Source organism: Chaetodon auriga, chromosome 17 (genome assembly GCF_051107435.1).
Source record: "Chaetodon auriga isolate fChaAug3 chromosome 17, fChaAug3.hap1, whole genome shotgun sequence".
Taxonomy (NCBI): Eukaryota; Metazoa; Chordata; class Actinopteri; order Chaetodontiformes; family Chaetodontidae; genus Chaetodon; species Chaetodon auriga.
The window spans coordinates 3,040,410-3,062,309 of record NC_135090.1 but is presented as its reverse complement, the minus strand read 5'-3'; the positions used below and the strand labels follow the sequence as shown (position 1 = coordinate 3,062,309).

Here is a 21,900-nt window from a genome sequence, read left to right as displayed (position 1 = left end):
ACACTATATGTGATTGTTGCCCTGCAAAGCCAGACCCAAGGGATGCTGTGTTTAATACTGCAGTATGTCCTGACTGTGTGCCTGCTGATTAAAAAAAAACACATCTTTGAAAAGATGAGTGTCAGAATACTTCTTTTAACACCAGATTGTGTGTGTGTGTGTGTGTGTGTGTGTGTGTGTGTGTTTGTGTTGGGGGGGGGGGGGGGGGGGGGGGGGTCACTGGCAGACTCAGTGCTATTTTAAGAACAACAACTTGCCAAAAAATTTGGTCTAAAGTCGACAGCAAGCTAATATGCTCACAAAAACAAAGCTAACATGGTGATGTTTAGCAGGGTTCCCATGTGCCCATCTAATTTTAGCATGCTAGCATGGTAACATTTGCTTCTTAGCACTAAACACAACATCCACCCATTATGTTTTCAGAACACATTATGAGGTTTGTGTAACTGTGAGAAATGTTGTCACTTGACTGCAGAGGGCTGTGGCCCCCACAGGCCCCCTTTTCCTCTGCTAATGACCTGTGATGAGCAAACTGTGGATGACATTTTTCAGAAATTCACTGGCGAAGACTTCGAGCAATAGCTCATTCTGAAGCCTTTACTAAAAATTCATGTTGGCCTTGTCTATTGTTTGATATTGAAATTTAAAATGTCAGATAACCTGGGATAAAGATGACTCATGTATTTCCTGGATCTTAGTGTAAATAAATCAGAGTGGAGGATGTGCGGAGCAAATTGCAGCAGATGTTAAGGCATGTGTAGAAACAGTAAATTAAGGTTAGGGTTAATGCAAAAGACCGCCCATATATCATCTCTTTACTAACAGGAACCTTGTCGGTGCCTCTAGATATGCAGTCTCCCCTGGAGAAAAATGTGCTACTTTTTCCTGAACTCTGGATACTTTCTGGTGCCGGTCCATAGGGCTGATATAAATCTTGCTGTGGGGTGACACCTCATGAACTCCGCCACCGTATACATTCATGTCATCCACCAAATCTCCCTGACAAGCCTGCCAATTTTCCAATTACCTGTGGCGCCATCCGTTATCGGAGGGCCAGTCAGCTCTTAAATGGGAAACAAGAGGGGAGGAGGGGCCAGCGCATGCTAACTATGTCATAAAGCCAGAGATGTGCCTCCAGTGCCTCCTCCTCCACTGATTTAGTGTGTGTCCCTGGGGAGAGGGGTGACACCAGTCCTCCTGGCCTCTCAGGGCCTTCACAGAATTCTCATGTGCTCTTTATCCTCCCCTCTCCAACACCTCAGCCACCTATCACTGCTGTCTCGGCCTGAGGGAAAGCAGATGGGTGTCAGCGCTTCACAACTTCACTGTTGCTGCCATTATGCTGCTGTCTGACTGCCTACAGATCCTCGTCCTCCAGTCTGGGTAGGCGGGCAGAAGCAGGGAGAGACATGGCCCAATCTTCATCTGTTTTCATCTTTCTTTGAATTTTGGTGAAATGCCGCGCTAGAAGTGATACTACAGCTGAAAATTGGCTTCCGTTATGGCCCACTCCTCATTTATCTGCCCTCATAGTCAGGCTTATGGAGTGAGTCTACAGAAATTGCCTGTGCAGCATGCAATTTAAAGTGTAGGAGAGATGGAGAAGACGAGGTGTTAATCATATTTGAAATGCACAAATCACCTGGGGAGTATCCGACAAGTTGTTTGGGGAGGGTGTAATTCCTGATCGAGACAGTGCAGAGAAGTCTGTCATTACACAGTAATTCTGTAAACCAGCTCCTTCGTGTGTCGGAGCTTTATTGAGCTGCACTGAAATATCTGTGCTGCAATTAAAAGGTGATTGAAACCTTTTTGAGAAAGAAAGCATTATTTGAAGTGGCATTCATTGACTTTTTGGCCACTTGGGGATACCAGAACATTATTGTGACATGTTATCCTGCCAACAGACAGCGATTTCTTGCATCTGGAAACAAAGCTGATGAGAGCGGTGACAGCGAATCGAAGACCAAAACAATTATCTAAAAAGATGGTAAGACTTTCTCTAGCGCTGAAGAGACCTGCAGAGTTGGTAGCTGTGTCTGTCACGATGAGTGACCCATTTCATATTTTATTTAAGTTTACAAGCAGTGGAAGCATCACACTGCTGTTGTTATGTTTTGCATTTCCAGCTATACAATGATGTAATTGTAACATCACTTTATGACATCACTTCCCCTTTTCTTTCTCTCTTGAGACTTATCAGTATGAAGCCTCTGATGCTGCTCGAGAAATGCCAGATTTGATACACCACAGTAACCAACCACAGCAGCTGCTGCTCTGCTGTTCTGTGTGACTCTTAGTGTCCATATTGGTGCACAAAGTGAGCAAATTAAATTTCTCACTTTTCTACATGGAATGGCTGCCCCAGTGTTTCAACGGTTCAAAAACATCACTCACACACACACACAGACACACACACACACACACACACACACAGTAATACAAATGAAACCAAAGTGTGTGTTTGTCTCAATTTACTGACCCACTAATACCTCCAGATATGACTGAAATGTACCATCCACACCCATAAATAGCTTGATGAGCCTTGGAAATTTGGACCCAAAATGCTCGGCCCTCAATAACAGCTTTCACTGAAGCAACAATTATGCTCTTCCAGGAAGGAACAGGAAGACAAAATTATCTTATGTACTGTATATGTAAACCTAAACTAGTATTGGGCTATATCAAAGATGAAACTAAGATTATATCAATTACAAATATTACGCTGACTGGATGTAAGACATAAAGTACGATGTACTCAAATAGTCCTGACCACTGTAAACAAATATATTGTTATGACATGGAGCAATGAAAACATTTTATGTTGTAGCAATACATGTCAAATTCAGACCTGTGTATTTATCAGAACTACACTAAATATCAACCAAACTGCATTATGTCCATCACATCAGTGGTGGTCGACGTATCCAAAATCCTGTTTTAGCCATACTTATTACTCTAAACTGAACACATTAATGCCTTGAAGATGTGAGTTATTCTTGCTGTATTAAAATTTGTAGCACGTTTGAAAGCGCAGCTACAGCCACTGATCCAGAGAAAGAGGACGGAGGGGAAGCAGCAATGTTCTGCCTCCTCTGTTCTCTCACTGTGGACTACAGAGGTTGAGGTACGGAGCTGCGTTTTGCATCAGTGGCCCCTGCTAGAGACATTTGCTTTGTGGAGAGCGGAGAGGCAGATGCTCCCCCTCTGACGAGCCTGCAGGAGCTGATGGGCTCTGGCATTGTGGGATATCTCCATCAATTCCCTCTGGGGAGACAAGGGAGAGGAGAGGAGAGGGGAGGAGGGGCCGGGTTTGTTTTCATCGCTTGCTTTCCATAGGCTGGCAGGCCCTCTGGCACTAACATATACATATATGATAATGAAATGCCACATTTTTCATTTGAGTTGAGGCCCGTGTTTTAAAGGGCAGGAGCAGAGCATCATGTCTGTCATATGATGCAGAGAGAGGAGGAGAGCTCAGACTGAGCCCTAGGTGGCAACAAAGACCAGTCAAGCTCTACCACCGCACAGCCTCACATCACTACTGCTGGCACCACTAATTTCACACACACACACACACACACACACACACACACACACAAACAAACAGAAAAGCGATCCACCAACCGCACAACCTATGCAATCAACCTCCTAAACTTGGATTAAATTTACACTGCAAAGGGATCATAATGTACAACACAGCATGCACTTTAATAAGCTTCTCCTTCCTTTATCAAGCCCATACAGTCCTCAAAAGAATTAGCAGTGAATTAGTGTGACTGATTTTCTGCTTTCACTGTATATATTTATGAGTGTGTCTTACACTGCACAATGTGTGTATGCAGAAGAGGCTCTGATTTATAGTGTCCTATCACCTTTGATGGATTCACTGCCCCTACAGTTAGATGAATGTTCAGTTGCACAGATAATGAGAGTCATGCACATTTTGTGTGTGCTGCTCCAAACATGAGGAGAAGGCACAGCCATTAAGCTTTCATGTAAATTAAAATTCATGCAGGGTTATATGAGCTTAAACTAGGTTTAAAAAACCTTCATTACATCCTAGTTTATTAAAAATATGTTTAATTGCTTACATAACAGTTTAAATGCTCATAAATGATTGAGGCTTAAATGATCATTATGGAAAAATAACTTCACAGCTAAATACTGGCACAAGCTCAAGCAGTTACATCTGAAGCAACAATCACAGGAGTGTAAAAGAGCTCATTCTGACTAGTGACAGCTTTCAAACACGTCTAATGGTCTTCCTCAGTGTGTTCAGTTGTCTTGGAGATAACTCCATCTAAGCTATTTTGTAGGCTATTTTTAGAGAATCCCACATTTTTTACATGGGCCACTACAGAAATACAGAATTCCAAAATTAAAATTAATTACACATCATGAAACAGTAAGGTGCCAAAAATAATAAATTAAGCAAAACAAACAAACAAACAAACAAAAATAAATAAATAAAATCTAAAATTATGTACTCATCTATCATAACTTACTGGACATAATTTCATTGTTTACTTTAAAAATGACATTTTCACTCTATAGTATATATTTATGATTAGATTTTGGCCAGTTATGCTTTAATTTCAGAATTTGCATATTTCTTTAGGTTTATGATTTTTTAAAATACACTTCTGATAATAAGCCAATATGTGATTATGTAGGTAAGGCCAAAAAAATATATCCAAAGTAAGTATGGTAATTGTACGTCATTGCTCTTCTTTTCTAACTGTTATATTTAACTGTTATTAATAACTGTAAACTATCATGGATTTCATTTTTTTAATTAATGTTTCAAACTCAGTTCCACGCCATCCATTATGTGCATATCTCAGTCACGTATACAGTATGAACTGGATTCATATTGCAAAATTTCCGGTACTGCACACTGATCAACTGTACATACGCTCATTATGATGACATGTTCAGTTTATCAGTTAAATACAGCATTATACTCCAGTGAAGTTCAAAAGCGTTTTAAAGCCACCAGTCCCTCCCACTGCATCTGTAATCCAGCCAATACATGAAGGTCAATTAGTTTTCGTATGATTAGAAATTCCTTGGAAAATCATGCCAATGATTGAAATAACATGAAAGGCTGCAAAAATCACACACTTTTTCTTCCAGAAATGCTTATGGATTTATTTATTTACTATGGGCCATTTTGCTGTTCTGATCAAAATCACTACAGGGACTATACAGATTGATTTATGTGGGACTGTATTTATTTACATTGTATTTTTTCCTAGTGCTTTGATTTGCACCTTTTCTTTTACTGACATTATAAAGTCGTTATACCTGGCTCTAATGTTGTACATGTTGTGCAGCAGACTGTTGTGTTGTTCTGTACGTGTGTGTCCTCTTCTCAGCACTTGACAAGAATTTTACTTGAGCACATTCTCCCCTTTTTCCTCTAAAAAACAAGACATTAATAAAATTTACCAACACAATAGCACATTTTGGCAGCTAGAAGCACATCCTGGAGTATGTGTGTGTGTGTTGTGGCTCCAAGTATGTGTGTGTCTGAGTGGCTCTATGTGTGTACTGGCATCTTGTTGCCATTCAAGAGATGACACAATTGCAGTGGGTCATAAACAGCGGCTTCATTAGCCTGTTCAGGCAGTGCGTTACGCGCTACATTTAACCACCTCTGCCCACAGCGCTTCTCCTGCACCTCTGCTCCTCAGCACCCACAAACCAGTCACCGGAGTGCACAATTAAATTTCATGACTGCGCATATTTGCAATTCCCATTTCATTTATTACAAAGGGCATTCTTTAATGTCCATTTTTTTTCTAAGAAACATATTTCCATTTTAGTGAGGCATGACTGATACTGAGGTGAAGTTACCAGGCAACACCTAATTTAATCAGAGGTAAAATTCACAAGCAGGTTTTTCTTTTTATTGCCTCGTCAGATAACTACAGGTGCCTCCTGGAAGAGGATATACAGTCGGGGAAAGGAGAGCTGCTTTCTCTCTGTTTCCAATTTAAAGCACTTAGAATGAAGTAGAGAGTCACGTACAGGTCTGAGTTCTTAGGACTGTGGGAAAACAGGTTGTTTATCTTTGCTTTATTCTGAACAAGGCAGGGAGGACACAACATGTTAAAGAGAAAATGCCAGAAATATCTTGTAAAATGAAAACAAAGAGGAAGGATGCAGGTTCCTCCAGAACATTCACTATACAAGCACACGAATGCAAATGACAAGGCCTGCACAGCAAACTCACAGCATAATTACGCTTACTGAGCATTGCTGTGTTTCCTTTACATTGAGTCATGTGGCACACCACCAAAGGGTGCCCTCCCACTACAGAATTTGAAATAATAAATAATAAGAACTATAGTTCCAGTTTCTGTTTTCTAGACCTTTTGCATTCAACGGAAGTAGCTCAATCGGCTTAAGCTACTTTATCAGTGTTTAACAGAAGAACTGAGACCAATCATGTTTGCTGTGAATGCTTGCACACCAAAACTGGTGAAATTCAGTTCATCTGGGGTTTTAGGTACAAGTTTTCAGTACCTGAGATCCCCTATTGGTAATGCTTCAGGAGGCTTATTCCCAAATATGGCCTGAAGATATTTACAGAAATTTATGATGAGTGGACAAATTCTTAACAACATATGGGCATTTTCCTGCTAAGATCTGCCCTTTGTGAAGTTTACTGGTCAATATCCTGAAAACTAAATTAGATATCAACAAGTTTTATGTAACTTTGGATAAGTTTGGTCCAACAGTGACCAACGGATAATTTGGTAGCAGCCAGACATACCGTTTAGGAGGAGATGTTTAAAATGTGTTTTTCAAAAAATTCAAAATGGCAGAAAATCCATCATGGCAGACTTTAATGGTTCAGGAGGCTTTTTTGCAGAGCCCGTTGAGCTGGACTCCCGTGTCTAATTTCAAGTCAATCGGCCATACGGTGTGAGGGGCGTAGCCTTTCCAAAATTGAATTTTTGGGCCTTAATTACAGTATCACCATCCTGCCAACTGAGCTCATGTTTCTTGGGAAGCATAATTTCCACTATTCCATTATTCCATGTTTGTAGCTCACTCCAGCTCATGGCAATTAGAGCTGTTGTGGCAGGAAAAAAATCACTGAATAATAATGATAATAATAACAATAATAAATTGGAACAAACACGATGAGTTCTGCCCCTTTGGGACTTCAACCATAATCATAATAATACAATAATAATACATAAACCAGTGACAGATTATATCAATTATAGATAATTAAAATACATTTTGTGAGAAAGTTAAAACAACTTTTTGCTGTAGTGTGATGAATGTGCTCACTGAAAGTTGGTGTCTGTCCTTCGCAAAAGATCATTTGTGAGGGAAAAGAAATTGGTCTCACTGAAAATAATTTCAGAAAAGAAAGCACTAACAATATCTTTAGTTTACATGTATTGTTGTAGAAGCATCATTCCAGTGGGTTAAGGTTTGGCTTTATCAACACAACACTAATAGGTGCAGTACTTCAGCTGAAGTTCTGACATGGAAACAAAGTCGGACTTAAATGAACTTGGGGTTTGTACATGACAGCAATTACACTTACTGTTATATGAAAGTAAATCAAAACAAGTCAGTATGTGATTATGTAGAGTATTTTTGTCAGGTCAACACTCCGTACAGTAGCCGTACGTTCAACTGTGGTTCACCAACAGAAATGTTAAACTAAAGTTTATTGTGTATATTTATGGGAGGAAACGGTGGTGTCTCTATTCAGAATGCCATTAGAATATAGCATGCTTTCTGCCCACGCAGCAGGAGCAAGGGACTTGTGGGAATGTTATCTTAACGAAGGCTGGTAGTGCTGCTGCTCAGTGTCTGCTACACTGTTTATGGCCATAAAATACTGAGGGGTTCTGAAAAGTGGCCTCATGTACGCTCTCCACGAAGAGGGTTATTAGAATGAGCTAGGTCCAGAGAAATGGACTGCTGGAGTCACTGGGGATCCCGACAGCAATCACACACTCCTGTTTACTCCACAAATTGGCCCCTGAGAGGGGCATGGGCATCTGTAGCACCTAGTTAAAGTGATTGAGGTGACTTCTCGCCATTGATTTTCTCTTCGTCTTCAGCGTCCCGCCTGGCCACCCTTGACCATGTCCTGTGCTCCCTGCAGGCTACTTTAGCTAGCTGCTCCTGTTTAGCTGCCACTGCTTGCCTTTAAATCACATTAAACTGTGATTAAACTTTGGCCATGTCTAAAAGACAACCATCATTGATGAGGTTATCATGCTTTAAGCACCTCATACGCTTTAGTAAAAGCCTCGACTGTTGGTCTTATTGATCGCGCAGTCCTTACGGCATTAAGATTAAACTTGAATACAGATAAGAGGATGAGAGCAACACATTCAAATCACACTCAGGGATTTATCTTCATTCTATAAATGCACCAATGATACTGATTAAACCAATCAGACTGCTAATGAAAGATGCCTCATTGAGAAAATAAAAACAGGCTAAAGGTTAGATTTTTCCACTAAGATAGACACCCACTGGATGAGGAGTTGGTAAAAAAATGCATTTCCTCTGCCTCACTCTAAATACCAGAGCATCTGATGAGTAATGATGCCTATTTTTCTTTCAATTTACTCGATATAGTTAAGTCAGCCAAGTGTGACACTTCATTAAGTTAATTAGGCTAACTTAATTACAATCTTTCACAGGTCAAGTGATGAAGCTTCTGATTGATGGCACAGCTTGTAAAGGTAATCTTCCTCTGAATTGGGAATGACATCAAAACGAACATTAGCTACTTCAAACCATCAAAAATGATCAAGTTGCCTCATAAACAACCTGTAACGGAAAAATGCACAACTAGCCTTATACACCTAACTATTATTTACACATAAACAGAGCTGAATACTCTGAGGTCATAAAAGAACTTCAAATACAAACTGTTTGCTGAGTAGGAGTAGGCCTATGGCTGTGGAGGAAGTGAAGAAAATTAAACTTTTACGCACTGTAATTTCAACAGTTGCAATCCTTTTGATGACAACAAGTCTGAGTGCAACTAAAGTAGTGCATCCCACACAAGTTCACAGTTGAGTACTTTAAACACTGCCTGAGCAACTTTAAGAGCTTTTGGCATTTCAAACCTTTTATCCAAGTCTTCTGGTCTGATTTACCGTGGAGCCAACCACGCTAGGCAACGCTGCAAGGGTGTAAATAAAGCCTTAAACAAGCACCCCTTGGCACGGTAACAGGCTTGAATTAAAGGCCATCCGTATATTACAGCAAGACTGTCACTTTATTACTGAAATCAATTCAGCGAGGGCCTGGGGCGACAGCGGGAGGGATGTGGCCTTGGTCAGAGCGAGGTTTATCTAAGCTGAGCAGGCCGAGAGAAACACAGCGTCTATAATGAACTCAAGCCTGTCAAATAAAGCCTTTTATTGCCCCTTTGCACAACAGAAACATGTCTGCAACCTCACCAACGCTCAGCTCCCGCACCGCTGTTAACCAACAGCTTCTCCGTAATGACTACTGCTCTACAAACATCTCAACAATACAAGCAAATCACAGGGACAAATCATCATCAAAAATATATTTGCTATTAATCAGGACCTAACAGACAGAATCCCAGACAGATGGCAACAAAAGCACTTGTGTCTTTGGGTTTGTTTTTCCTTGGCAAGAACTAAGTATTAACTTTGTGGTACATATGTATTTGGTTTGGTCACACAGCCAAAATACAAATGAACTGAGGATCACAAAAAGAATTAAGAATTAAGTTTTGCAAACCTCCAATCCCTCTCAGGTAGGCCAAGAGATCAATATATTAGGACAATTTCCTACAATGTGTCCACTTATTAATAGTTTGGTTCTAGACCTCTGAATCACCAAGCAAACCACTGATTTTTGAGTTTTGTGCAGACAGATATAGAATGGGGATGTCATCTTCCTATGTATAGCTGGTGTACATCCATGAAAAATAGTGTCAAATTGCTACTGGGGCCAGCGACCTTTCAAGTACTCTTCAATAATATCTGTTAAGCATATTTCTGATAACTACCAGACAAACAGATGCAGACCAAAAACATAATCTCCATGGTGAAAGCAACAGCCAAATAAATGCCAGTTAAGACGTAGTTCTGTTTGAAAGAGGAGGTGAGGGATTCTGTTTCTTTGCGTAGCAACATCAGGGCACATTCTGGCTATAATGAATATTTGTTCAGTTTTTGCTTTATTGCTTGACACCCAATTTGATTGTCAGTGTTCTCATCAGTCCAAAAGAACTCATCTAAAAAAATAAACATTATGTCACTCAAGCCCGCTTCATGCAGTGATTGGCCAAGCATTCAAATGTGTGAAAGTAGGAAGGATTTGAACTTGTGTCTCAAGCTCTCTCCCTGTTGTTCCTCACACAGCTACTTCCATCACTGTCCACGTGTAGAAAAAACATAAATGTTGAAGAGAACAGACTTCAAAACCTGTGCCTACATACAGCCTCATAGAGCTGCTAGCAAAGCAGTAGACTCTTAATCCTGTTATATGATTTTTGCATCAATGTCATGAAGTTCTCTGATTTGTCACGTATTTAATTGCTAGATTAACCAAAAGCAAACACTCGTGTTTGGCTTTTTGTCCATTAGGATTTTCTCAAATTATCTGACATATAATGATATTGTGATCTAATACTACATATAATGTGACGGAGGATTTTTTTCATATCGCCCACAACTGGTGAGCTGTTATCTCCATTTGTATGATTTATTGCATCTAGCCTCTCTTCATGACAGCAGGCTTATCGTCCCACCTTGACTGTGGCCATCTGGAACAGGTATTAACACTTTTGTCTTTGGACATGGCCAGATGTCAGACCTTAATGTCTGAAACTCTAACAATTCTTTGCTCATGTTTTATTTCAAGCGAACCTCTGGAATCTAGTGCAATGCACAAACAGGCTGGCTTTCAAACAAGACATTTAACCAAAACTGTGGTCAGAATCACACACTAGTAAGACACAGTAAGATACTCTGTGCCGCTTCTTGCGTACCTCTTCCTTCAGATGTCATACATCTTCCTCTTAGATAAGAGCAGTGGCTGCAGGGAGCTTTGACAAATCACTTCCTGTGCCATTCTATGTAACAGACTGTCAGGCAGAGGAGTTGACCGCAAGCTATCTCTGCCAGCAGCTGAATCTCAGTCGCAACGATCAGGTAATATTCTGCACTTAATGCTGGCATTTAAGAAACATTCTCTCCCCACAGGCAAAAACGGTGCATGGCTTGGCATTTAAAAGCAGATAATAAAACTTTCCTTAAATACAGCTCTCATCTCAGAGTGCTTTTTAGATGCCCTTAGTGGAGTCAATTATCTCCCCACACTTGCTATTACTGAGACACTCTGAGCACCTTGCGCCTTAAAAGGTCTGTACACCATGCTTTCTCAAAAATGTCACATTCTTAACTGCCTCTCAAAATGTAGACCCTGCAATATTAGAAATGGCGTACACGTGTTGGCTTCTTTCATCCATTTGTTGCTTAAACATGCCTCTTAAATGTGCCGGATAAACTCAAATCGAATAGTAAAAATCTTCAGAATCGGAAACCATGCAGCCCTTTCGTATATGTATGAGAGACTTTTCAAAGTAGCAAAGTAGAACATAAATAGATTGGTATAACCCATGCTTTGAACAGGCTTGCAGTTATTGAACAGGAGTGATCTTTGCTTGCTAAAGGAATGGAGAGAAAAATGCTCACACTAATTTGTCACTTCAAAGCAGCAAACACTATTCTCCTGTCACCACTGAAATGTCGCCCTGCTTTGGGACAGAGAGCCCAGAGGTTCTCCCATTTGATGTTAACAAGACAGAGGGAGGTGGAGGAGGATGGGAGCAACTTCATATGGATATGATACTCCAGAGAGAATGAGATGGTGGGACAATGGAGATGACATAAAAAGTTTAGGAGGAAAAGCCACAGAGATGGGCTTAATACTAGCTACTCACGATACTCACTAGAATATGTGGATAAAGTATATACTCATGAATCAATGATTAAAAGGGGAAAATACAGTGCATACAATGCAATAGATTTCATTTGACAGGATTTGAAAGAATGAGGATTTGAATTAATGAAGTGAACATCGTACTTGACTGATACTGTCCACACCAGAAAAACAGCAGCATGGGCTTATCAGTTTTTCCTGACGAGCAACCTATGACAGTTGTGAGACTAAAGTTTGGTCTTTCTTGAAAGCAAAGGTTAAAGTAGTGTGATGTAGTGGTAGTCTAGAAGTTCAGTCAGGTGCACATCTGTCTTTGACACAGAAACCACTGTTTGCTTCCCATCGGCATTACCATGACCTTTCACTAAACTTTATCAAGTAGTTTTAGTAAGCTAAATGTATCCAAAGTTAACCACAGAGGTGGTGAATCAGAAAACTGTCAGGCATTGCTGGCTTGTAACAGGTATAAGGATTGCTCTGAAGGCACTGGCAAACAACGTTATGTGGTCCAGATTCAAAAACATTAAAATGAATTGCTTTGGAAGGCAATGAAAAATGTGTTGGGACTACTATAGTTTTGGCCTCGCTAGGAACTAGGCCTTCAGGTACAGTCACATTAGCCTTAAGTTTGGGGATCCAACAATTCAATACTATTTATTGTTTACATTTATTTATCACTTCCCACTTGCACATATTTTTTCTGGTACATAGTTTATCGCTCTGGCTCTCTCGCTCTTTAAGAAGTGCATATTTATTTATATACTTAGTTATTTTTTTATATATTTAATATCCTGAGTTATATTTTAAGAATTGCTGCTATTCTATGTTTATATACTTTATTATATTTTTCAAGAACACTCTTTTCTCTTCCATTTATTCCATGTTTATGTGTATTGTTTAACCTGCTGCTGCAACAAAAGAATTTCCCAAATTGGGATCAATAAAGTCAAGTCTAAGTCTAAGTCTGTTTTTTTCTATCTCAATTTATGGTATCTGTCAAATACAGGGTGCTGATATAAAACTAGTGCTCTCTTTTCCTCTGATTTAGAAGTCTGTGGAAACTAAGGACTGCAATGGAATTACAGTCACGAAGTCATCACTCTCTTTAGCCATCGTTACTTCATTAATATTACACAGAATGATCATAGACTACAAACAGTCTATGAGACTGATGCAGCCTAATAGCGTTACACTGAACAAAACCGGTTAATACCACTGGTGTACTGTAATGTAATACTGAATTCCCCATTTCCAGACACAGCTTCTATTGGCTGACTAGGAAGTTTGATTAAAGTTGAACAACTGTCGGAGCCAGTTAAAGTTTGCATCAAAACATTAAATATATTCTTGATTGATTTGTCGATTGTGTGGGACTTCTACTGAATTGATTGCAGATATTCACAGAGACTGGTGCTAGTGCGACTACAACTTAAGGAAGTCCATCTGTACATCCAATACTTTGATCCATCCATCAGCTCTATTAAAAGATCTTGAAAACTAACAGCCTGAACTTGCCATGATATTTGCTGCCATAATCCGAAGAGGATGCAACCTTTCTATTTTGGAGGTTTAGCCTCTTTTTTACACAACATTGAGAACATTTGGTCAAGTTTTCATTAAAGTGGTTATTAACATTGATGAACAGATGATGAATCCTAAAGTTTTTGGTGACCTTCTGACATTTTCTGTAGTTGCCATTCAAGGCCACAGTTTCCTCTAAAAATCACATCCGACTGACAGAACGCCAATTCTACATGCAAGGATTTTGCAACTTACCAGATATTAGACTGTATTTGCATTTTTTTCTAGTCATCATCACACAAGTTCTCAAAGATTTGCAAACAACTGGCAACAGGTTATTTATGCAGCTAAGGTAGTATGAAATCTGGATGACCATGACAGAGAGCTGACTTTTGTCTTTATGACCTGGTCATACGGGCTTTGCCCAGATAAGAGTGAATACGATGTTGTTGAGTACACTGGGGCCATTGAGTACAAGATAATGTCAAGGATTTATCACATTCTTTGTTTTGTCTTTAGGAGAGAATAACTTTAGCTGTTGGACAAAAGAAATGCTGTTGCAAGGAGTACTGTTGACTAGAACCAGAATATAAAAATATGACTGTAAACATAATTTACTAACTGAATGAAGTGAATTCCAATCATCAACAGAAAGTAAGACTGAAGATATAAAACCATCAAGATGCCTGAAAACTCTGGGCATGCTTTTTCTCAACAGAACTGTGCTGAGACTCGTTAGAAGTTAGAGCGGAATCCCAATGGACTGGAGCTAACCCAAAGTCCCTTTATGCATATAAGAAGACAGATGTTCATATCTGATACTGGAACATGCTGCATGGACTAATACTCATATTCAGCTTTTCTTCATGTGTTTTTCATTCCTGTGAAAACTACAAGTCAAAAGAGCACAGATCAGACCATCAGGTTGGCTGAAGTTAGAGTAATTTAATCTGTTCAATATGTTACTTAATACAGCACCAAATGTTCGTGTTTTGTGTGTATTTGCAGCATGTACAGTACTGAATATAAAAAAAAACTAAAGGTACATTGTAAATAAATTTGATTCTTATAGATTTTTTCATGGGGACCACTTAATATTAAACGAGAGCTTTAACCTTTGGTTTTCTTGATAATTGAATGCTTGATTCCTTTGATTCAGCATTTTCACTATGGCTTTTATAATTCACTTCCTCTGCAGCAGCATCAATCAGCCCCCATTTTCCACACAGATGGAGCCTAGCAGGACAGATTACTAGTTTCTAGAGAAATGGAAATGGGGATACATTTATCAATTAGGTTGAGAGGCGACCAAATGTTAACCTTTATTGCAATATAATCTAATAAAAACAAGCAAAAAAAGTAAACAAAAGAAAAAAAATGAAATAACTCTGCAAGGATGACAGTTCACAGGAAACCTCACAGTGGAGTCTTCCTGTATACAAACATAAGGTTAGTTTGAAACCATTTATTGCATACAAACTTAGATTTTTTAGGTTTGAGTTGCAATTCAATGTGTCCTTCCTTTAAACAGTATCCCTAAAATGTGCTCCATCAGTGCTGTTTGACTAAATTACTGTATTTAGCCTTCGTGACCATTAGTAATTTAATCTGTCTGTCCCTTTACGAAATCCAACATTTGGAGAACATACTGTGCTGTTAAATTTATACTGCACTCAAAAAGTGGAAGCTAGTTAGCCTTCCTTTCTAATGTTTGCACTGAATCTCACTTGACATTACTTTTTGTGCAAGGTGTTTCAACGCCTGCTAAGCTGTCAATCTCCTCAACTCAGAGAGTGTTATTCCTGCATTTCAAAAAGGAAATTTAAACTAGCATTAGCTGTCTCTCTTTTGGGAGTCCAACTTGGATGATGGCACAAGACCGGGCTGTCAAAACTGGTTGCTCTATCTGCGACCACAGCACTTAACATTACTTTACTTTACATTCTCCTGTAATTTGTAATGCCTTGATCAGGTAATATCGTACAGACTCATGTCAGTCTCCAAGTTGTAATTTAGAGTCAGAGATATTGACATTTGAGCCTGCTATTATAAGTATAACAGATATGCCAACAAACCAGTGACAAAATGGCTGTAAAACCACCATTGTTGGCAGTTACATTGAAATGAAATCCAATATTGATAAGAATTCAGTTGGTTGAATAAATGTTTGAAATGGTTTGGTAAATGGTTTGAAAACAATGTTGTCAAATGTGGATCTCCATCTTGGAATAAGAAAATATTCAGTAATTTTGACCAAATCAGTAGTTACAGTATGAAAAAAAAAACCAACCCGCCCGCCCCCCCCCCCCCCCCCCCCAAAAAAAAAAAAACACCAAGCATAAACAAAATTATATCTTAGCAACATACTCTCATGAGGAGAGATGTTAACTCTCCACCCCTGCTTTGTTGCTTTCATACATACACACACACACACTCACCTTGGAGGAGGATGTGTCACACTCCTGGCAGATCCAGCCATATCCCGTCTGCTTGGGGGATTTCTTCAGCGGGGGATCCAGACACCCGAAGTGATAGCAGAGCCGGCACTCGTCACACCTGAGGCACAGACAGGAAGGGCATGTGTTGCTCCTCACATAAATAAATCCACCGTCTTCCTACAATGATGAGGTCAGCTCAGAAGCCGTGATGGATGATGACAAGGCAGCTAGTTGTCAGTCATGAGACTTTGCTCATGCATTCCAAAGTCCCTCTAATCACTCCACTCCCTTGACCTTACACAGCCATTGACTGTCCAATGGTTCATATCGGCAGCCAGATAAATACAGGCCTTGTTAGTGTCAGATAAATGCCTGCTAGGTCTCTAAAGCTAGACTAGCCCTGTGTCCTCAGGTGCGGTAACAATGGTTAAACAGCACAGAGGATACACTCCTAGATAATGACTACCAAGTTATACCTAATTTTTTTAATGGTAAAAATAAGTGTTATTATTCACATAATATAAAAAATATTCAAATAAATGAGCAGACTGACACCACAATTGACAAGCGGGTTTAGCTGCTGAAATAAGCCAGCATGTTATTCTAAACTGTTTAGCTGTAAGCAGATATGAGTGTGGAACTGAGTTACCAATCACATGCTGGAGCAACCATGCAAACAGCCAATCATACAAGTGGATCATCACAGTGAACAAATCTCTATGCCAGGGGTTCTTAAACTTCATACTCAAAAGGTCCACATCTAATTTTTACTTAAGGTCAGAGGTCTGGAACAATTGGGATAACAGAATAATATTCAATCAAATAATTACTGTCTCATCTCTAGTGATTGCGGTAGCACCAAACCAAGACAGACAAGGCTCAGACAGTTAGTCCATATTCATTTCTGACTTAGAAATATTCTTATAACTACATTTACACTAATTATTGTGTGCTGGGAAAAAAAAATACATTCTGTTTCAGTGATTTAGGAGCTGGTAGCAAACTCTCTGGTGTCATGTTAATGTGTGAATTCAGGAGCAGAAACACACAACACTCTCTCCAGCAGTTAGCAACACCATGACAACAATGTCAATGATAGGGAAATATGCTTTGTTAAAACCACATTCATGTGGTGACAGGGTCACTGTGAATGATCTCCAGCTACGCTGAATATTCACTGTCTATTTCAAAATAGAAAACTTTATGCTTCATAATGTGTTACAGCCTATTCATAGCATGAGGTATGGCAGGAGTGCATTTTTATCCAAGGGCCAAGGAATATTTCTCTGGGGCCAGACAAAAAAAAAACAACAACAAAAAAAAAAAGTAATAATATTTAGGCTTAATTAGTCTATTATTTATTAATATTTTCACTTTCTTTCAAAAATAATGTTATTTTATGAGTCTATATCAATGTGAACAGAGTCTAAAAAAAATCCATAATGATAACTAGATACTGAACTAGAAAAGACCTCAGAGCTTCATACAAAACCCGTAGTTCAACTACCAATGAGTGAGTCCTAATCGCGACTAACAACTCCTCTTCTGGGACTCAGCTGGCCAGTCAAAATAAACAGAAGTGATGCCTCCTGCGTCTAATAGGTGAGCTTTGTCATTCTCCGTCAGTATCTGTTTCTGTAGAACTGGTGAACTATGAATTACTGACTTTTTTCAAAACAAAATCCACAGTTCAACCATCAACACGAGTCCTAACCTCAATGAAAACTCCTCTTCAGAATCCCAGGAGGCAAACAAAAATATTCAGTTTGAGATGCAACACAACAGGTGGCCAACAAAAATTAACCCAAGTGATGTCCCTTGTATCTAATAGACATGCTTTGTAATTCTCCATGACTATCTGTAGAGCAGGTAAATTATGAATTATGGACTTTTTCGACCATCACTCTCAAGACGGACTGGACCTTTTCCACTGGTGAGTAACATTACATTCACACATTTTCTGAATTCATTAATATTCTGCGGGCTGGATGGGAATGTGGTGGGCTAGATGTGACCTGCAGGCCACCACTTTATATGATATAGACCATTTTACCAGTGTATGTGTACTTTCATAAAATATCTTATGTTTTCTTTTCTGCTTACTGATTTGCATTTTAAATAAACCAAAGCTGAACTGAACTTGAAGATGAACTTCGAAAGAAAAATAAATGTGAAAACAACAATTTGTGCTTCAGTGAGAGCTGTGCGCTGGAATTATTTCTTGGCAAACAATAGTTTATCTATTTTCTCATAAGTCAATGCACACAAGTTTTGGTCTCTTTACAGGCATGGTACCAAACTTCATGAAACTCCATGTAACAACCAGGCTGCTCTGGGAAACTGTCAGTGCACCGGACTGTTTCGTGTTGTAGGGGTTTAATCAAGTACAGCTGAGGTGTTGCAGGTATTTGGTCATTTAATGAACAAATTGAAATTTTGAGTTGATGATGCACTATGGGAAAATCTGGGGGATCACCAAAAACTGATTACAATTCATCCAACAGTTGTGTTCATCCAAGTGGTAGACTGACAGACATTGCCATCCATAAAAAGATTTTCAAAATTGTTTGCTATTCACTTCAAAAGTTGTAGAAATAAAGATGTCTGTGGTCAGTGAAATAGATACAGGGTACATCTGTCATTTTTGTCTCATGTTTCTCTCCCTGTCTTCCAACCTCTCAAGCTGTCCTTCTTTCCTCCATAATGGAGACGAATAGAGCGGGTTCAGGTTGACCTCTCTGGCTGTTAAGCTGTTATCAGATTTTCATTGGAGAATGTGAATCTCCTTCATTGATTAGGACATAATTGGCTCTAATTGAGGAGTGCGTGTGTGTGTGTGTTTACCAGGCAGGGGCTTGTTGAAGGGCAGTCAGCCTCATAAATGATTAAAAGAAAAGTCTACTCTCTTTGTGCGACAGACACAGGTCAGTCTATCCTGGCTCAGATACACCCATGCTTTTAATGCATTTTACGTACTGATTCTGTCTCATTTGGTCAGGACTGTTCTGTCTTTTCATGCTGTGGTTTCAGGATGAATTTATACACTCAGTCCACAAAGCTATCTGTGCATGATTTGTGGCAGCCAGTGTTTGGATATCAATTACTAGTCTCGACAATGAAGCCAGCTTTGTGTTGGATGTGTGTGTTGAAAGGAATTAGGCAGTTTGATGGTATCGGATCTGATGGCACTACAAATGCAATATGATAGATGGCAAGTATGCCTCAGGCTTTGACTGAGGCAAAATATGAAGAGGCTGATGTTCCACAGAAAGGGGCTGAGAGCACTTCTGGTCTGAACATGAAGGAATCATGTGCTTGGAGAGGGTCATTCTGCATTCTTTTGTTCAATTTATTCAGAATTTGTATCCATGGAGGATAGTATCCATGAACAAACCAAGAGTGAATTTCTCTTATTTCATCTTGCTAATGATATTGAAATAATTTTCAATTTTCATCACATACCCACAACAGTCAATCAAGGTACAAAATAGATTCTGTGAATACAGTTTGAGCTATTTTCTGAATATACTAGTAACCGACTTGTCTGCCTGTAACCAGTTTGAATTCAGGAAGTACAAAGTATTTTTCTCCTGCTAAACAAAAACCACTGTGTCCAAAATCAATGCTGCACAAGAGCCCTCTACTGTGGTCCAATGGGTCCTTCCAGTGGACAAAACATGACACAGTAGCATAAAGGCTGCCCTACATACTAGAAAAGGGTTTGGAACTGTTTTCAATATAAATGCTTCACAAGTTTTTGGTATTAGTTTTTTGTAATAATCCTTCATTATATAGGAAAACTCTGGTTTTGTCCAACTACAATAGGTCAAAGTTGATCCAGGGAGTCAGTCTGTGAACTGTGATGGATGAGAAGAGTTTAGGTAATTAGTTTACCAGTGACTAACAATTATATTTGGCTATCCACTGCATTTTGTTTCCAACCTGTGTGATTGACTGACTTTTCAGACAATGTCACCGCGATTCTGGATGTCAGAAATTAATTTGCTGACTTGTTTGTCACTGGAAATGATGGCCAAAGAACAAACACACAAACATACATAAACATAAGACCCAAGTTGTAATAAACCAGAGTCATCCTACTGTATAAGCAACCAACAAAACACAGTGGAGACTCCACCTGCATTCAGAGTGAGAAGGGCTAAACTCTACCAGCTAGGATAACATTATGGAAGGTAGCCCTCTGGCACTAGACTAAGAAAATCTGTGAAATAGGTCTAATAATATACCTGTAGTGTTTACACATTAAGCATGGTAGATTTACTCAAATCAGAGTAGAAATTTAATTGGCATAGATAATTGGCATCTTATGAGTTGTAGGGGCATAAGCTACCAGCTGCTGCACATTAGCACAAATATGTCGAGGCAGGTGGATCTATCTCTCTCTCTCTCTCTGTCTCTCTCTTACTCACTCACACTCACTCACTCACTCACACACACACACACCACACACACACACACACACACACACACACACACACACACACACACACACACACACACACACACACACACACACAGGCATGCAAACATGCACACCAAGGAATCTTGGATAGGCTGAGCAGGCATATCTGCCTCATAAACGATGGGAGTTTAAAGTGCCCTCCGGCCACCTAGTGAATAGAAGACAAATGACCAAAGTGTGTGTGCCTCTCTAATGAGCACACTCCTTTTGTTGCACACAAACCGCCAATTGATTTCACATGAATCTCCAACTAAGGCAAAAAGGAAGAAGCATACTCTTCAGTTTCGCTGCTGGAGACTCTTGAAGACCTTCCAAACACACAGGAGGGCTCTTTTTATTTAGCAAGACTGTGACGGCTGCACACATGCTTCCATAATTACTTTACCTTAATGAACCCTGTTGTAATGTTTGGTGTGTATTGTGTGGAAAATCTTTGAATTAAAGCAGTGCTCACTGATGCAGACGCACCACTTTCTGTGTCTGTGTGTGATAATGTGGTTTTTAATCTTCATTTATCCATGGCAGGTGGGTTAAACTCAGCTATGTTTCAGCAAAAGTGAGCTTTAATTTCGGACAGTTTCTTATATTCACGCTGACCAACACAACCACACACCACTGCTGTAAAGGCCCAGTAACACTTTTATGACAGAAATAGATTATGTTCAGTGCAGTCAGAATAATTGCTCTTGGAATCAAAGTAAAGGCACAATGAGCTTTCATGTAGTGATCAATGTTGGTGAACTACGGCACAGTACTTCATATGGACCAATAGCCAAACATCTTGACAGTGTCGACTTTTGAGGAAAAGAAAGGTGAGAGCCCCCAGTGAAAGAAACTGTCATAGTATTACCTGTGTCATGCACGCTAATACTACAAAACAGGAGTTGATGATATTAGATTTCTCTCTCCATTAACTAGGAAACAGGAGTAGTGCAAGCAAGCCAGCTAGCTTGGTGTACTATTGTGGCTCACTAGCACTAGCACGTTACTGATGAGCTTGCCAGCCACAGTGGCTTGTCAACTAACTGCTCAAGTACTTAATCAGCAACCATATCCACTGGTGAGGATAATCATATACACACAGTTTTTGCTGTGCCACCATCTGGTCCGGAACAGCACAAAGCATCGAGGCTGGTTAAAATATTTTGGGAAATGTTCTCTTTTGCCATCAATCCAAGTCATTAAATTAATCAATTTCACCTGTAATGTGTTTTGAGCACAAAGAGGAGTTTAGTTCAAAGACTCCAAGTAGGAAAAAATGGCTCATAAAAACACGGAAACCCCTCCAGAATGAAAAAAAACAAACAAAACAAAAACAAATCCAAAGCTGTTTTACTTGTTACTAATTTCCCCAAATGCCCAACTGTTCCTTTAAGGATTCAGTAGTCTGTCTTCTGCTGGGGAAAGGGGAGTGTCATCCATTCATTCCACCACTCAATGCTGGTATTCATGTCAGCAATCAACCAACTATCTAACTGGACT

At 39.6% G+C, this 21,900-nt stretch overlaps 1 protein-coding gene across 3 annotated transcripts in view; it reads right to left on the bottom strand.

Moving 5' to 3' along the window:
- phf14 (PHD finger protein 14) overlaps window positions 1-21,900 on the bottom strand; it is an 84,796-nt gene that overhangs the window by 3,014 nt on the left and 59,882 nt on the right. For all 3 annotated transcript variants that reach the window (XM_076754197.1, XM_076754199.1, XM_076754198.1), the window contains exon 17: window positions 15,936-16,053. In XM_076754197.1, the coding sequence (XP_076610312.1) occupies window positions 15,936-16,053 (118 nt within the window). The remainder of the gene's footprint in view (window positions 1-15,935; window positions 16,054-21,900) is intronic.